This window comes from Pipistrellus hanaki (assembly GCF_964339955.1).
Source record: "Pipistrellus hanaki genome assembly, chromosome: 15".
NCBI lineage: Eukaryota > Metazoa > Chordata > Mammalia > Chiroptera > Vespertilionidae > Pipistrellus > Pipistrellus hanaki.
The window spans coordinates 49,657,863-49,674,309 of NC_140517.1; the positions used below are offsets into that span (position 1 = coordinate 49,657,863).

The following is a 16,447-nucleotide window of genomic DNA, read 5'->3' on the forward strand; positions in this document are numbered from 1 at the left end:
ATGCAGAGGGAAAATACACCTTTTGGAGAGGGGGAGCCTTGGATTCCATTTGAAAACCCCAGGAGGTGCTGAAGGAATGTAGGGACTATGCATCGGGAGACCTGCCAGCTGATTTTTCTAACGGAATAAACATGGTTTGGTACAGGAGATGTCTGAGTGTTCCCTGGACCAGCTTCTCTTTCTATTAAATGTGAGTTTCCTCTCCATGTCTCAGTTGGCTTTCTTTAATGATCCCCCTACTTTCCTGACTTGAAGCACAATGTCACATGGTGTGGGTCCCCCATCTAACACCTCATGCTCTCCACTTTTTTTTTTTAAGAAGAATTATATTTATTGGGGTGACATTGTTTCATCAATTGTACAAGTTTCAAATGCACAATTCTATTGTACAATATCTGTCTATGTTTACATGATACCATATTATTTAGTTTTTATCTCCATGTGAACAGATGAACATTATTGAGTCCTTTCTTCTGTTCATATGATTTTGCCTGGATTCTAAACAAATGGGAAAAATTAGATACAAACCTAGAAAAGAGAAATCCAAAATGATGCCTATGCCCCTCTCTGGACCCTGCCTCCCTTACTGTCCTCATCAGATGTCAACTGTGCCATTTCCCCAGCAATGGTATCACTTGGATTCGACACATTAGTGTTTGATGGGACAGCCTGGCACCGTGCTGCCTCTGAAAATCATATCTTTTTAGGGTACTCTGATCTGTGACATTTGCCACTTTCTGAATACATATTATACATACATGAATACAATTCAGCCATGAAGAAGATGAAAATCCTGCCAGCTCTGACATGGGTGACACTCTGGGGCATTGTGCTAGGTGAGATAAATGGGACAGAAGGAGACAGATACTGTAGGTTCTCACTTATCTGTGGAATCTACCAATGCCAAACTCATAGAAACATAGAGTGGGATGATCCACAACACAAGCAGGATAGGGGAATGGAAATATGTTGGACAGAGTGCCAACTTCCAGCCCTGGCTAGTGTTTCTCAGCGGTTCGAGCATCGACCCATGCATGAAAGGGTCATGGGTTCAATTCCTGGCCCTGGTCTGGATGTGTTTGGGAGGCAACCAGTTGATGTGTCTCTCTCACCTCTCTCTCTCCATTTATACTAATAAATGGGTAATATGCTAATTAGACTGAACATCTTTTGGATATCCTTTGAGACAAAGTCACAGTGACAGGGTCCATGGCAGAGGCAGTTAGGAGCAATCAGGCCAGCAGGAGAGGGCAGTTAGGGGGTGATCAGGCCAACAGGCAGGCTAGCAACTAGGAGCCAGCAGTCCTGGATTGTGAGAGGGATGTCAACTGACAGTTTCCCTAAACCAGCAGTCAGACATTCCCCAAAGGGTCCTGGATTGGAGTGGATGCAGGCCAGGCTGTGGGGATCCCTCCTCCTCCATGCATGAATTTTGTGCACCAGGCCTCTAGTATAAATATAAGACACTGATTTTGACTCAGACACAAGAAATGATTTCAAATAAAATAACCAAAAATATACCTTGTAGAATGTCTTCTCTTATAGAAATGCAGAGTCCAACTGTCCACTCTTGCTTTTTGTTTCTCAGGAGAGTGAAGAATATGTACTGGCATAAGGCCTTAGTAGGGACTAGCTGCTAGAGATGTCATATTTCTCCTGAAAATTGCTTCTGAATATTCACTACTTTTTCTACATTAGCTTGGCCAGGGGCTGTTGAAAGCTATAAATGGAATAACTGATATGACTTTCCATTGGCAGAAAAATAATGTGAAAGTCGTTATGAGACTGTGGAGCTTAGGAAAAGGAAATGTGGTACATTCGACCTGAGGTGTGGTCAGGATGTGGCTCACGTCAGACACTCAGCACCTCTATTTTTAGGGAGAAAAGTCTGGTCCTCTTCCTGTGAGGCTGGCACCTGGTGAACAGGACACATGCGGTGTGGAGACACTGCCCACCACATCCTGGACCATCTCTGCTTTGCTCAGCCCTGCCTCCTGGTTGACAGAAGCACCATGTTCCCCAAGTTCTCAGCCTCAAAAATGCAGGTCAACAGGGGCATCTCACGGGAGCTGAACCTGCACCCAGTGTTTCTGAATGTTTGCTCCTCATCCGCTCCTCTGGCAATGAGAAGTCTCACTCTCCAGGATGCAGGAAGTGCACACACCTGACTGTGTAAGGTGGTGACGGTGGAGTGGTGAGGGTGAAGGTTGCTGACATCCATAATCCATGGGCACACATATCTTTATGAATAGATGCTTTTACCTTTTTTGCATCGATACCCAGAATAGGGGTTGCCATTGGCATTCTTATTGTCTTTAACTTACCTTCCCCCTTAAAGATAACACTGCATCTTGAGCTTCACTTTAGCAGCTGAAGAATAAATCGTCAAGAACTCTGCTATTACCATAACTGGTTTGGTTCAGTGGTGAGAGCAACAGCCTGCAGACTGAAGGGTCTTGGGTTTGATTCTGGTCAAGGGCACATGCCCAGGTTTGAGGCTTGATCTCCAGTAGAAGGCATGCAGGAGGCAACCAATCAATGAGTCTTTCTCATCCTTGATGTTTCTATCTCTCTCTCCATCTCTGAAATCAATAAAAATTGTTTTTTAAACAAAAATATCCTTTCTAAATAGAACTCTTCTCTAGCACCTTCCATGGGGCATTTAGCACTTTTCCTGATGGATGAGCAGCACCAACCCGACACTGCAAAGAAAATTCAAAGTTGTCACCAGAGAGTCCACAAGTCAAGACAGTTGTCCTAGTTTCAGGAGGTTGAACTGATTCATGATAGCTCTAATCTTGACCAACAACATGCATGCATATCTGGCAGGTTTTCCTTAAGAGGATGGACCACCACCCTCTCCCCTAATTACCTCTCACTTTGTATGTTAATCCTGAGAGGGTGGATGCAAATTCAGCACTGAGATGAGAACAGGTCCCTCTCCCTCTCCTGGTGGGAATCCAGATATGTAGCTTAGCCTGTGTTCCTTGGATCCTATCTAATTGACAGGAGGTAATATGCAAATCGACTGAATGGCAGAATGGACAGTCACTATGACATGCACTGATCACCAGGGGCCAGATTCTCAGCCAGAAGCCAGGCTCACCACTGGCGAGTGTAGCGGCAGTGATGGGACCCTCTCCTGCTTCCGCAACAGCACTAAGGATGTCCAACTGCCAACTAAGGGGAGCTGAGAGCAGGCCTAATCCATCAGCTGGACATCTGCTGAGGACTCTCCGATTGCAAGAGGGCAAAGGCTTGGCTGAAGGACCCTGCCTGGGTGCACAAATTTTGTGCACAGGGCCTCTAGTTTTATATAAAAGGGAAATATAAACATGAGTCTATGCTTTACATACGATCTATGAAAGGGTTAGAGTAAAGCTTAGGCTTAGAGATTGTTCTTCTTCAAGGACAGTAACACCCACAATTAAATGTAAGTTGTTGCAGAACCACATCCTGCATGGTTGAATGGTCAGATCTCCACAAAAGGCCTGGGATGGGGCAGGAACCAGGTAGAGGGGGGCAATTGGGAGTAAAGGGAGGGACATCTGTAATTCTCTCAACAATAAAGATGATAACTAAATAAATATTTTTAAAAGGAATTTAATTTCTGCCTTTAGCAAGGACATACACAAAGATTTCCTCATCACCTTCTATCAGTATTTATACCAGTCACCAGAAAGACCTAATTGACAAAGACTCATTTCCTGCATTTGGAAACATAAGATTAGCAGTCTCTGAGCATTCAAAGATTCATGTTGCAATTAACTTGTGTACAAAGGAGAGGAGAGAGAAAATATTAGAACAACTGGGCCCAGATCTAGACTGGAGTTGAGGGAATGATGGCTGTTTGAAGTCCTAAGGGAGTGGGAGGACATTTTGCAAAGAAAAAAACATCCAGACACTATTTCAGACACAGGGACTCTCTGAGGGGGGAATATGAGAGAAAACCAGTTGGAAACAGGTCTTGGGGGTGGTAAACTAAGAATTGTGGGTAAAAAGATCACAAAGGGCAGAGTAGACAAAAATCCCCTGAGGGCCCTGGTTTCCCACCCAGGGCACCCACCTCCCCTTGATATGACATGACCCAATGGGCCCAGTCCCATCACAAAAGATCTTGCATATCCAGTCATCTAGGATTCAATGCAACCTTTTTTTCTAATATTTTTTTTAGTTTATTTTTTATTGTTGACAGTGTTATGGATGTCCTTTATGTCCCTCTACTTCCCCCTCAATCCAGCCCTTACTGCAGGCCTTTAAATCTTGATATAACAGCTTAAGGCATTGACCATTTAAGTCTTTTCCTTTGTCCAATATATTCATTCATTGTTTTCAATTTTCTTATTTCATAGGTCTGATATCTCTATCTCTAGTTCTATCTCTCTATCTATCAACTATCTATCTCTCTATCCATCTATCTATCTCCCTATCTATCATCTATCTACCTATCTATTATCTATATCTATCTATCTATCTATCTATCTATCTATCTATCTATCTATCTATCTATCTTTCACCTATATAAAAGCTGAAGTGACTGTTAAGAGCAAACGACCAGAAGGAGGGTTTGACATGATGACCAGCCAGTAGCTATGATGTGCACTGACCCAGACCTTGCTGCTGGGGCCCTGACAGCCCTGAATCTGGTTCTCCCCCACCCTGAACCATACAGGAGGTAGGAGGGAGTCCAATTCCTGGTGGAATTTGCCATTGGTTAGCTTGCTGTTAAAGCCAACCTCCAGCAGGTCCTCCCCTCTGCCAGCTGGCCCCGCCCCCCCATGGCCCTGATTGGCACCCGGCCTCAGGACCCCACCCAAGCATGAATTCATGCACTGCGCCTCTAGTTTACATTATAATTTAATTAAAAACATTCACTTCTGTTTTGGGTTCACACATTGATTACTGAGAAGTCTGTTGCTTTATTTGCAAAAGGTAGAGATATAGGTTATCTTTGACCTAAAGACTCCCAGAGGCCCAAGGAGCTGTGGGTGGTCCTTGACAGGTCTCCAGACTGGAGCACTAGCCACGTGCCCATGGGGCAGCATTCCGGCTTTTTGGGGTTATGTGCAGGCCCCCTTCCTGAAATGTGGGTTCTGGGTCCTTCCTGGGCTAGGGGACGGACAAAGCAATATACTCAATGTGCTCATCTGGGGGCTCATCAGATGGGGAGAAATGGGGTGCAGTTGTCCTCTGATTGAGGGCCAAGGGGTTCAGCTGGGCATAGGTCACATCCTGGGGGACGTCAGGTGCAGCCTGGAGAAGGGGGAGAAAGAGGGATGAAAAGTGGTTGGGGTTGGGAAAAACCTGCAGGTCTGAAAAGGACGGAACCCACCTGACTGTCCATCTGTCCGCCCTCTGCTGCTAGTCTGCCCTTTGTGTCCAGCAATCCCCTCAACAGAGGCAAAGGAGAGGTGGCCATTCCTGGTCCGGGTCTTGGTCTTGAGCGATTCACCTGGGCATACGTCACTCCCTGAGGGCCTTCATCTTGCCTGGTCTGAAGGAGACAGTGAGACAGAACAGCGTCTCCTCGATTCCACAGTAGAAATCCTCCTGTCAATCATCCTCGTGTTGCCAGAGAGATGGCTTACAATTTAAATAGACCATGTCCCTCTCCTGATGGAACCTGCAGGGCCTTCCTAAGACCTGGAGCCTCTGGATGCTTCTGTGGTTCTGACTCTCATCCTAATGCGCTCTCTTGCTCACTGAGCTCCACTCTCATGGCCCCTCCTCCTGAAGAAGCAGGCCCTGTCTCAGTACCTCTGCACCTGCTCTTTCCCTGTTCCCCCACCATGCACTCTATCCCCTCCTCTTGTTTTATGTTCCTTCACAGCACTACTCTCTGGAACACTGTCTGCTTGTTTGCATATTGTCTCCTTCGCCCACAGGTGAGCTCGAGGCATGTGGACACAGCGTGGCTCAGGGCTGTACCGTGGCCCCTAAATGGAGCCGGTAAACAGTGAGCCCCTCACATCTGCTGGGTGAATGAATGAAGGCGACCTGGGGATCTGTGGGTGAGTCACTCATTCCTGCCTCCTCCTGAGACCTGGGGCTGCACCAGGTCAGACAGAGGATGAGAGACCAGTAAAGGGGGCCCCATATGAGGGGCTATGAGGTCACAAGGAAACCAAAGGGGAGGTCAGTGTGGACGCTGCTGAGAAGCAGGTGAGGTGGTACAGGGAAGGGTCCATTAGATTAAACTGGGCAACAGAAGGTCCTTGGTGGCCTGGACAGGTGTAGGGGTCTCACCCAAGGGTCCAGCTTCATGCTCTCCCCAGGCTGCAGGTCCTTCATGGCAGCATCTGCTGGGGCAGAACAGGGGGGTGTCTCCTGGCTAGTACCTGAGATCTCAGGGCTGCAGGCCCTGCCTGCTCACAGATGGACAACTAACCCATGGTGAGGTGCAGAGCCCAGTCACACAGTATGAGTCAGTCCTTCTCAGCCTGTCCCCCAGCCTCCCAGCCTAACCCTCCCCATTACCTTCTGAAATCCCTGTGCCCCTCCCCCAGGGCAGCTGTCTCTTCCTCTCACAAAGAGCCTCCTCCTGAGCGTCCACACCTGGGCTGGAGCTGGGTGAAGAGACAGGAGGGTTAGGGGCAGAGCTGGGCCATGGGTGGTGGTGTTCTTGGGTCTTTGGGGCCGGAATTACATGATCTGCAGGCCTCTGTCCTTGCCCTTGGGGTGTGTGGTCCTGCAGGAGGTTGGACATGAGCCCCTCTCTGGGCTGGTCACGAGGGACAGTCTCAGCCCTGGAAGATAGGACGCCTCCCCTGTGATTCAACAGGAAAGAAGGAAAACGTAACACACACGTGTGCATATGTTTCATATGTCATGAGATTCAAAATGATTGAAGATTACTTTGAATGTGTGCTGAAATTGTTTTCTATCAAGATTTCCTGATTTGAGATTCTGGAGAAATCCTAATTCCAGCTGACCTTCTAGATCTAATTGGTTTCCGGTGACAGGTGTTCAGAGCCCCTTTCCCTCCTGTGACCCATGTCACCCCCTTCCCTACTCACCCGATGTCCTGCCTTTGCTCTGACACCAGTGTCGGAGGAGGAAGAAGAGAAGGGAGAGCAGCAGGACCAGGGTCACTGACACCCCAATCATGTACCATTTGGGACCTAGGACATGAGTGATGTCATGAGTGAATCAAGGATGCCATTAAATGAGCACCTACCGTGTGTGAGGCACGTGCTGGGGTCTTGCTCATCTCCTCTCACCTCACAGTCATGCACCACCCAACTTCACTGAGGCTCAGAGAAGTTAACCACGTGCCCCAGGTCACCCAGCTTGGATGGCGCAGGGCTGGGACTGGAGCCCAGGACTGTGGGTTCCCTGTGCTGTCCTCACGCTGACCCCAGAGGGACAAGAGCTTTGTGCTCTGGTCTTCTCCTTTCTAGGGGCCTGTCCATGTCTCATCTGAAACTGAGGGTCCTGCCTCGTTACCCCATCTCCAGCACAGCAGGGGCAGGTACAAGCAGAGTGAGGGGTGACATTTGAGTCTCTCCCTCACCCTTCCAACCCTGCATGCCCTGATGCCCCCTTGAGAAGTTCGGGCTGGGCTGGGGCCTCTGCCTTCCTGAGCTCTGTGAGGCCCTTCTTCACCTCACCTCCCAGCAGCCTGTGAGTAGGATGGGACCAGCAGACAGGAGCTCCACACTCAGAGGAGGCAAGAGACCACCCAGCCCCACAGCAGGAGCAGCAGAGCCAGGAGCTGAACCAGGGATGATCCACCTGTTTCCTCCTCTGAGCTGAGTCTGACCTGAGGGGGAGGACTGGGTGCCTGGACCCTTGTCCTGCCTGTCCCTCCCTGTACAGTGTCACCGTCACTGAGACAGAGGGGACAGGCCCCGTAACATCACATCCTGGGGGCTTCCCTGTGAGGCCCCTCTCCCAAGAGGTCAGGGCCAGAACCGACAGGAAATTTAAGCTCTGCCCAAGGGTTCTCTCCTTTTACACCTGGAGACACTGAGGCCCAGACAGGGGAAGGGTGGGTCCAAGTCATCAAATCCAGCAGAGTCTGAACCCCTGCATGGCTGATCCATATCCCCCATGGAAGCACCAACCACCTCCCCACAGAGACCCTCACTTACCCTTTGGGGGCCTGACCCCGTGGGTCGGAGAGACACCTGAGATCAGGATGGGGATAGAGGAGAGGGGGCTGTCATCTCCATACATGAGCCCAACTCCTCCCCCAGCCTGCATCCCCAAATCTCCCTCTGTCATGACCACCCCACCTATCACCTGCCTCAGACCCTGGGACTCACAGGTCCCCGGGACACAAGCCCGTCCTTGAGGACCTGGGTCACACGATCCCCTGACAGACTTAGGACTTCCTGGGTGGGCTCTGCTTTCTCTGGGCAGAGCTCCCCAGAACTCACCAGCTGGGAAGGTGGGCCCTGTGGGTGGTGGGCTGAGGCCTCCAGAGGGTTCTGGAAGTGAGTGCAGGAAGAGGGTGAGAAGCTTTGCCTGACACAAGACCCCATTTCACACAGACACCCTCTTACATTTGTGCTGTGGCCCCTAACACCCTCCCACTGCTTCAGTATCCAGGTGACCGGGAGGTAGTGGATGAGGTGGGAGGGCCTCTGAGAAACAGATCTTCTCTGAGTGACCATCCTTAAAACCTCTCACACCAGTTTCAGATCATAATTCTCCTAGGAATGGGACCCTGAGCTGACAGCTCAGCAGACAGGGTCAGGGGCCCTCACCTGAGACCAGGAGCTCCAGGGACTCACTGGGGTGTGACAGCAGATATGGGGAGGAGGTGCGTGAGCTGTAGCACCTGTAGGTGCCCCCATGGGCTGAGGTCACAGGACTCATGGAGAACTCTGCCTGGTAATGCTGAGCTCGATGCTCTGATCTCAGATGAATGGGGAGATTGGCTGTCCCCTCCTTTGACAGAAGGAACATGTCCCTCTGGCTCCCTGACTGACACAGCAGGGTCACGTTCTCTCCTGAGGCCACACTGGGGCCTGATTGTACCAACAGGGAAGGTGTGTCAGACAGCCATCCTAGAGAGAGAGAGAGGAAGGGAGGAGGGTGAGGGCTGCCTGCCCACCTTGTTCTGCCCTGAGAGTCATCAGGCCTCTCTCTGAGGACCATCCCCACTCTCTTTCTCTTTTTCTGTATCTCCCCCTCTCCCCTTCAACTGTCCTTCCCCCTCTGTTTCTCCCCCTCCCTGCACATTCACTTTCATTCTGGCCTTACCACCTGAGACCGCCAGCAGAGTCTGGGTCCCTTACTGAACCCACTGGCTCCTCACCTGTCACCAGGATGTCCAGGGGGTCACTGGGGGCTGACCACTCAGAGGAGAACTTGTATCCACCGTAGCATCGGTACCGGCCCCCATGAGAGCTGCTCACAGTGCCCAGGGGGAAGTGGGCCTGAGAGAGCCCAGCGTGGGACTGCAGGACAAAGCTCTGGAGGAGGTCCCGATCCCCCTCCTTGTGCAGAGTGTATCTGTCATAGCCGACATCAGAGTGACACTGGAGGGTCAGGCTCTGTCCATAGGCCACGATAGGCCCCTGCTGGCTCAGGAGGGCGGGCTTCCTAGACTCACCTGGGGAGACCAGACATGAATTGCAGGTTCTTCTCCTCCCATAATCCCCTTCTGCTGTCCTGGCTCCCAGGTCTCACTGTATCTCTCTGTGTGGCTAGCCCAGGGGCCCCTAGGATCCCCTCACAGCAAAAAATATCCATAACCTGGTTGATATCTCAGTCCTTGAATGACACAAGAATGGGACTCACCTGGGACCAGCAGTTCCAGGGCATTACTGGGGTGGGAGCACACCTGGGGCCTGTTTCTGTGACAGCCATAGCATCTGAACATCCACCTGTTACTGAGGGTGCTGGGGTCCAGAGAGAACAGAGCCCGGGACTGCCCACTGGGCTGTGGCTGTGAGTCCTGTGTCCAAGAGAGCCTGTGATCTCCTTCCTTAGTCAGAATGAATCTGCTAAACCCCTCCACTGAGCCACACTGGAGGGTCACGTTCCCTCCTGAGCGCAAGACAGGGCTGGGCAGGGCTGAGAGGCTGGGTTTGCTGTAGGTTCCTAGGAGAGGAGGAGGCAGTGTGTTAAATGGGCTCACACCTCCCTCATGTCCCCCAGGGCTGGGCTGTGAGAGGTAGACACCCTGAGAGCAGACTCCCTTCATGAGGGCAGAGCCCAAGGCTGGGATCCATGAGTGTCCTCTCACCTGTGGTCACCACCAGCTCCAGAGGGTCACTGTGCTCTGACCAGCCAGCACGGCTGTGATAGTAACAGCGATATCTCCCTGCATCATGCTCTGTCATGTATGTGATGGAGAAGTTGGCCTTGTCCTCGGGCTCCAGTAGATTCAGTGTTTTCCATGGTGCTGGGCTTCCCTCTCTATACAGATGGTACTCCTCAGCCCCAGGGGAACCCTGACACCAGATGGTAATGGGGCTCCACCAGGGGTTCACAGAGCCTTGCTCAGCCCAGAGGGTGGGTTTGGGGAGGATCTCTAAAAGGAAACCAGAGGCTGTTTTACAAGGGCCTTCCCCACCCTCATCCCCCACCTCACCCCAGCACCTCTTTGCTCCCTCCTGAGCCTCAGGGATAAAGGAAGAGGAGGGTCATGGAGCTTGGGGAGGACTCACCTGCCTGCACTCCAGTCCTCTGGTCCAGACTCAGCCCTGGAAGAGAGTCCCTGTGAGAGATTTGCACCTGGACTGCTGAGTTGATTCCCTTCCCATCAGGGCCCATCGACTCAAGCTGCCTGAGCCTGAGGTTCCCCATGAACAAGAAGGTGCCACTGCCCTACTGTGTCCACTACTGACCGAGGCAGAGAATCACAGAGAGGATGGACGCCATGGTGTCTTCTCTGAAGGCTCCCACTTTGCAAATGAAGGAAGCCTGGGCCTGAACGACAGAGACACACAGGATGTGGTTCAGAAGCTGCTGCTGTCCTTCTGGTTTCCCTCAGATGTGGGCTCCCAGCCAGTGGATGATGCCACCTGCATGGACCTGTGTTTCCGTGTTCTCTATTAGAGCCAACCCCTGGAGGGCTGGCTCTAAAGAGGGCAATCACATACCTTCTCAGCCACCACCAGTGGAAATTACTTTCTGTCTTGGACTGGTCCATAAACAAATATTTATCTCCTTCTACCTGCAGGTGTTGATCCAAGTACCATAAATACATCCGTGATCCAGGAGACACATTGCCTGTATTTTGAGAACTCAGACAAGTAGACTAGGACTTTCAAAGGATAATGTACCAATTAATTATTTACAAAAAGGAAAATTAAAAAGAACTGTATGGGAACAACTGTGACCAGGTCTAGACTATGTTTGAAGGACTGGCTGTGTGAGTAGGCAGAGACCTAAGAGGTGGATGAGAACATGGTGGAGAGGAAAGAACAACTTATGTGCCCCTGGGCATATACAGACAGACTGTCTGAAAGGCAGGAAGGGAGAGGGGAGTGATTGCTGGTCATGGGTGTGGTGATCACCACACAAGGGTGTTGAGGAGGTGTTTATCACAAAATATATGAGAAACAAGCTATTTGTTCAGATTGTCTTATAAAATCATGTGTCATGTATTACAAATGAACTGGAGGAGTGCAATGTCCTATATAATAGAGGTGATATGCAAATTGACCATCATTCCAACACACAATATGGCCGCCTCCATGTGGTCAAAGATGGCCACCCCCATGAGGACACAAGATGACTACACAAGATGGCCAGCAGGGGAGGGCAGTTGTGGGTGATTAGGCCAGCAAGAGAGGGCAGTTGGGAGAGATCAGGCCTTCAGTGGAGGGCAGTCCACTGAAGTAGTGAACAGGCCTGTAGGGGAGGACAGTTGGCGAGGGGCCCAAGCCAGCAGTGGAGTGAAGTTTGGGGGGGAGGGGGCGCAGACCTGCAGGGAGAGCTGTTTGGGGTGACCAGAGCAGCAGAAGAGGGCAGTTGGGGGTGACCAGGCCTATAGGAGAGGATGGTTTTGGGGGACCCAAGCCTGAAGGGAAGGGTAGTTTGGCAGAACCAGGCCTGCATGGGAGGTTAGGTAGGAGTGACCAGGCCAGCAGGGGAGTGAAGTTAGGGATGATAAGGCGGGCAGTTAGGGTGACTGGACTGGCAGGGAGGGCAATTAGGGGCCACCAGCCCTGCAGGGGAGAACAGTTAGAGGTGACCAGGCCTGCAGAGGAGGGCAATTGGAAGCGACTAGGCTGTCAGTGGAGGGCAGTTAGGGGTGACAAGCCCAGCAAGTGTGGGCAATTAGGGGGGACTGGGTCAGCAGGGAAGGATAGTTAGAGGCAACCAGGCTGGCAGGGGAGGGCATTTAGGGGCAATTGGGCCAGTAGGGGAGCATTAGGTTCCCCTAATGTCGATCAGGCTGACAGAGGAGTGGTTAGGGGGTGATCAGGCTGGCAGGCATAAGCAGTTAGGGGAAATAGGCAGGCAGGCAGGCAGGCAGGTGAGCAGATGAGAGCCAGCAGTCCTAAATTGTGAAAGGGATCCCAGATTGGAGAGGGTGCAGGCTGGGCTGAGGGACACACACACAACCCTCATGTATGAATTTTATGCACTGAAACTCTAGTTTGTAAATAAAACACCAACAAGGTGGGAAGGTGTAAGCCTGGGAGCTTTGTAACATGCTTCTGCACATGAGACCCTGGGGATCAGGTGAGACCTCAGATACTGCTGAGCTGCCTCCTGAAAGCTGGACTTCCCATGAGCCCTCATTCTGGGTATATGCAGAGCCAGGCCCAGGCTGTGGGTCCCCAGCTGTGAAAACCCTGAAGGGCAGCTGCTCCTGACTCACCACTTTCTGTGCATCTCTGTCCTGTAGGCCTATACCTCCTCCATCTGCAGAGCAGGAGCCCTCAGAGCAGACGCCATGATGTCTATCCTCTCTGCTATTCTCTGCCTTGGTCAGTTGTGGACAAGGGGAGGAGAAGCAGGAGAGGTGGTACGAGGATGTACAGGGTGGCTATATCCCCTTGTTCATGGGGAACCTCAGGATCAGGCAGCTCGAGTAGACAGGGCCTAATGGGAAGGGAATCAGCTCAGACATCCGGGTTCAAATCTCTGATGAGGAGTGTCTCCCAGGGCTGAGTCTGGACCAGAGGACTGGGGTGCACACAGGTGAGTCCTCCCCAGGCTCCATGTCCCTCCTCTTCCTTCACCCCTGGGGCCCAGGAGAAAGCATAGAGGTGCAGGGATGAGGTTATAAAATGTGAAGATTTGGGGTTGAGCTGGGGTAGTGGTTGGCAAACTCATTAGTCAACAGAGCCAAGTATTAGCAGTACAATAATTGAAATTTCTTTTGAGAGCCAAATTTTTTAAACTTAAACTTCTTCTAACTCCACTTCTTCACAATGGACTCACCCAGGCCATGGTATTTTTTGGAAGAGCCACACTCAAGGGGCCAAAGAGCCACATGTGGCTCACAAGCCGCAGTTTGCCGACCATGGAGGTGGGGGTTAAGGGAGGGAAGAACTTTGTAATACAGCCTCTGTTTTCCTTGCAGGGACCCACCCCTAACACATCATCTGGGCTGAATTGTTAGCGAACCCTGAAGTGGTATCATATTGCAATATTTACATGTATCACATCCACATGTTGTCACCTAACACTTAGCCAATGTTATACGTCATGTACATCTCAGTAAAGTCGGGAAACGTTACCCAGACCTGAGGTAAGAAAACTTTGCCTAGAGTGGAGGACAGGAAATAAGTCTGATGAGAGCATATGTTGGAAAGTTTGCAAATCTATCCATCCACTTATGTACCTCTTTGTGTGTCTATGTATCAGCATGCCAGTGTATCATCTATCATGTATCTATCTATCTGTCATATATATATATATATATATATATATATATAATTTATTTATCTATCTATTATCTATCTATTTCCATCTGCAATCAATCTCTTTCTTCTCCAAACTCTAATAAAATTAATTTCTGTTGTCTTAAGCCACCTAGTTAGTTGTATTTTGTTGTGGCTAACAAATTCACTGTCTTTCATCATCTCCCTGTCTCCCATCTCTCTGATTTCTGATAGAAGAAACAGGTTTGACTCAAACACAAATAAATGAATTCAGTCAAACAAGAAAAACTAGATATTGTAGGTTTTCTTCTTTTCTAGAGATGCAGAATCCAACTGTCCACTCTGCTGTTTGTTGCAGGAGAGTTATATGTGCAACTGATAGAAGGCTGAGTAGATATTGGGGAGAAAGATTTCATGTTTTCTGCTAAAAATTGGTTTATATTCTTAACTATTTTATTCATTAGCTTGGCACTGGAATATGTAGTAAACAAAATAATTGTTTTGACTTCCACGTGGCAGTGATCTATGTTAAAATCAATATGTGATTGTAGAGTTTAGGAAAACTAAACAAGACAGTTCAGAGAAAAGGCTCAAGTCAGACCCTCAGCACCTGATATTTTTGGGTGAGGTGAGCTGGTCCCCTTCCTGTGTGACTGTTACCTTGTGCCCTGCACACACAGTTGTGTGGGAACCCTGCCCACCACATTCTGTGAACTTGCCTCTCAAACTTCACCTTAAGATCTGAAAAACAAGTCATCAAAACCTCTGCTTTAAAAACATCCACAGGGAGTTCACCCCTTTTCCTGATGCAGGAAGAAAGCGAACCTGAAACCACAAAGTGAATTCAAAGTGGTCATCACAGAATCCACAGGTCAGGACATCTCTTCTCTTTCAAGAGGTTGTGCTGACCCAGACCTAGCCCAACCTTGACCAAGAATGTGGTGTGTTCCTGGGAAGTGTTTCTTAAGACCATGGGCCATGACCATCTCCGCTAATTTTGCCCTATTTTTATGTTAATCCTGAGAAGTGGTGTGAATTCAGCACTGGGTCATGGACAGCTCCAGCCCCATCCATAGATATGTCTCTTTTCTAAAGTCTCTTCAATCCTATCTAATAAAAGGGTGATATGTAAATTGACCATCACTCCAATACAGAAGATGGTAGCTCCATGTGCTCAAAGATGGCCATCCCTTGTCAACACAAGATGGCCGCCGCCACAAGATGGCCAGCAAAGAAGGAAGATGTGGGAGATCAGGCCAGCAGGGGAAGACAGTTGGAAGGGACCAAGTCTCCAAGGGAGAGCAGTTGGAGGCAATCAGGCCTGCAGGGCAGGGCAGTTGGGGGTGATCAGGCCTGCAGGGGAGGACAGTTGGGGGTGATCAGGCCTGCAGGGGAGGACAGTTGGGGTGGACCATGCTGCAGGGGAGGGCAGTTAGGGGTGACTAAGCCAGCAGGAGAAGGAATTTCAGGGGATGAGGCCTGCAGGGGAGAGCAGTTGGGAGCAATTGGGCTGGCAGGGGAGCAGTTAGGCGTTGATGAGGATGGCAGGGGAGTGGTTAGAGGGTGATCAGGCTGGCAGGTAGAAGCAGTTAGGGGCAATCAGGCAGGCAGGCATTCGAATGGTTGGGAGCCAGCAATCCTGGATTGTGAGAGGGATCCCAGATTGAAGAGGGTGCACATTGGGCTGAGAGACACACATTACCCCCTGCATGAATTTCATGCACTGGACCTCTAGTTTCATATAAAGAAGGCATAGAACTATAAATATATGACTTCCATGTGTTTTATACAGAATGTTTTCTAGATCTTTATTTTTTAAAGGGTTTACCTTCACTGCAAGTATATTTAAATCTTATGTAGGTATTTTATCCTCTTGCTGTGTTTAGCACCAAGAGCATGTTCAGCCCTGTCCAGTTTTTCTCAGTGATTAGAGTGCCATAGAGCACACTAAAGGGTCATGGATTGGATTCCCAGTTAAAGGCACATACCTGGGTTAGAGGTTGGATACAGTCCCATCCAGGCACGTGTAAAAGGTAATCTCTCAATAGGTCTCTGTCACACTCATGTTTCTCTCCCTCCCACCCCCTTCACTCCCTCTCTAAAAAAAAAAAAAAAGAAAAGAAAAAGAATCAATGGGGAAAATATCTTTGGATGAGGATTAAAGGGCCAACACACATACCACATTTTTCAGCCACTCACCCACAGGCAGAGGGAGGATGTGAAGACTGAATTCACCCAAGTAGAGTCTGGGGTGTCTGGCTTTGGGGAGAGGTGTGAAGATGAGACCACCAGGATCTGGTGCTAGAGCATCCAACACCACAGCCGCCATTCTTCTTGGGAGGAGCTATTGATCCACTCCCAGCAGCATCCTCCTAAAGAAAAGCAATGCTTCCCACCCTCGGGCACTCCACCGGCCCAGCCCTGTGGAATCCTCCTGGCCCCACCCAGCACGTGAAGTCCTCTTGAGGGCTCAGCAGCCTCTGCACGGCTCAGAAGGCTGGACAGTGACAGGGGTTGTCAGTGATTTCCTTTGGGGTGGGGCCATGCCCCCCACTTTCCAGGGAACTCCTGGGAGGCCTGAGAGAAACTTCAGCTTCTAGATCCCACAGACCCAGCCTCTGGGCTTCCAAGGCTCCACCCATGTGACCACT

General features: G+C 50.1%; 1 protein-coding gene across 1 annotated transcript; it reads right to left on the bottom strand.

The window, feature by feature from the left end:
* Window positions 1-5,109: 5,109 nt before the first annotated feature.
* LOC311633922 (leukocyte immunoglobulin-like receptor subfamily A member 6) lies at window positions 5,110-10,836 on the bottom strand (the record flags this gene model as incomplete). Its single annotated transcript, XM_084906929.1, has 9 exons — window positions 5,110-5,253; window positions 6,247-6,299; window positions 7,017-7,121; window positions 8,382-8,432; window positions 8,712-9,014; window positions 9,266-9,562; window positions 9,751-10,053; window positions 10,199-10,486; window positions 10,803-10,836. 9 exons carry the CDS (start codon window positions 10,834-10,836, stop codon window positions 5,110-5,112), a joined length of 1,578 nt encoding a protein of 525 aa, XP_084763055.1.
* Window positions 10,837-16,447: the final 5,611 nt, after the last annotated feature.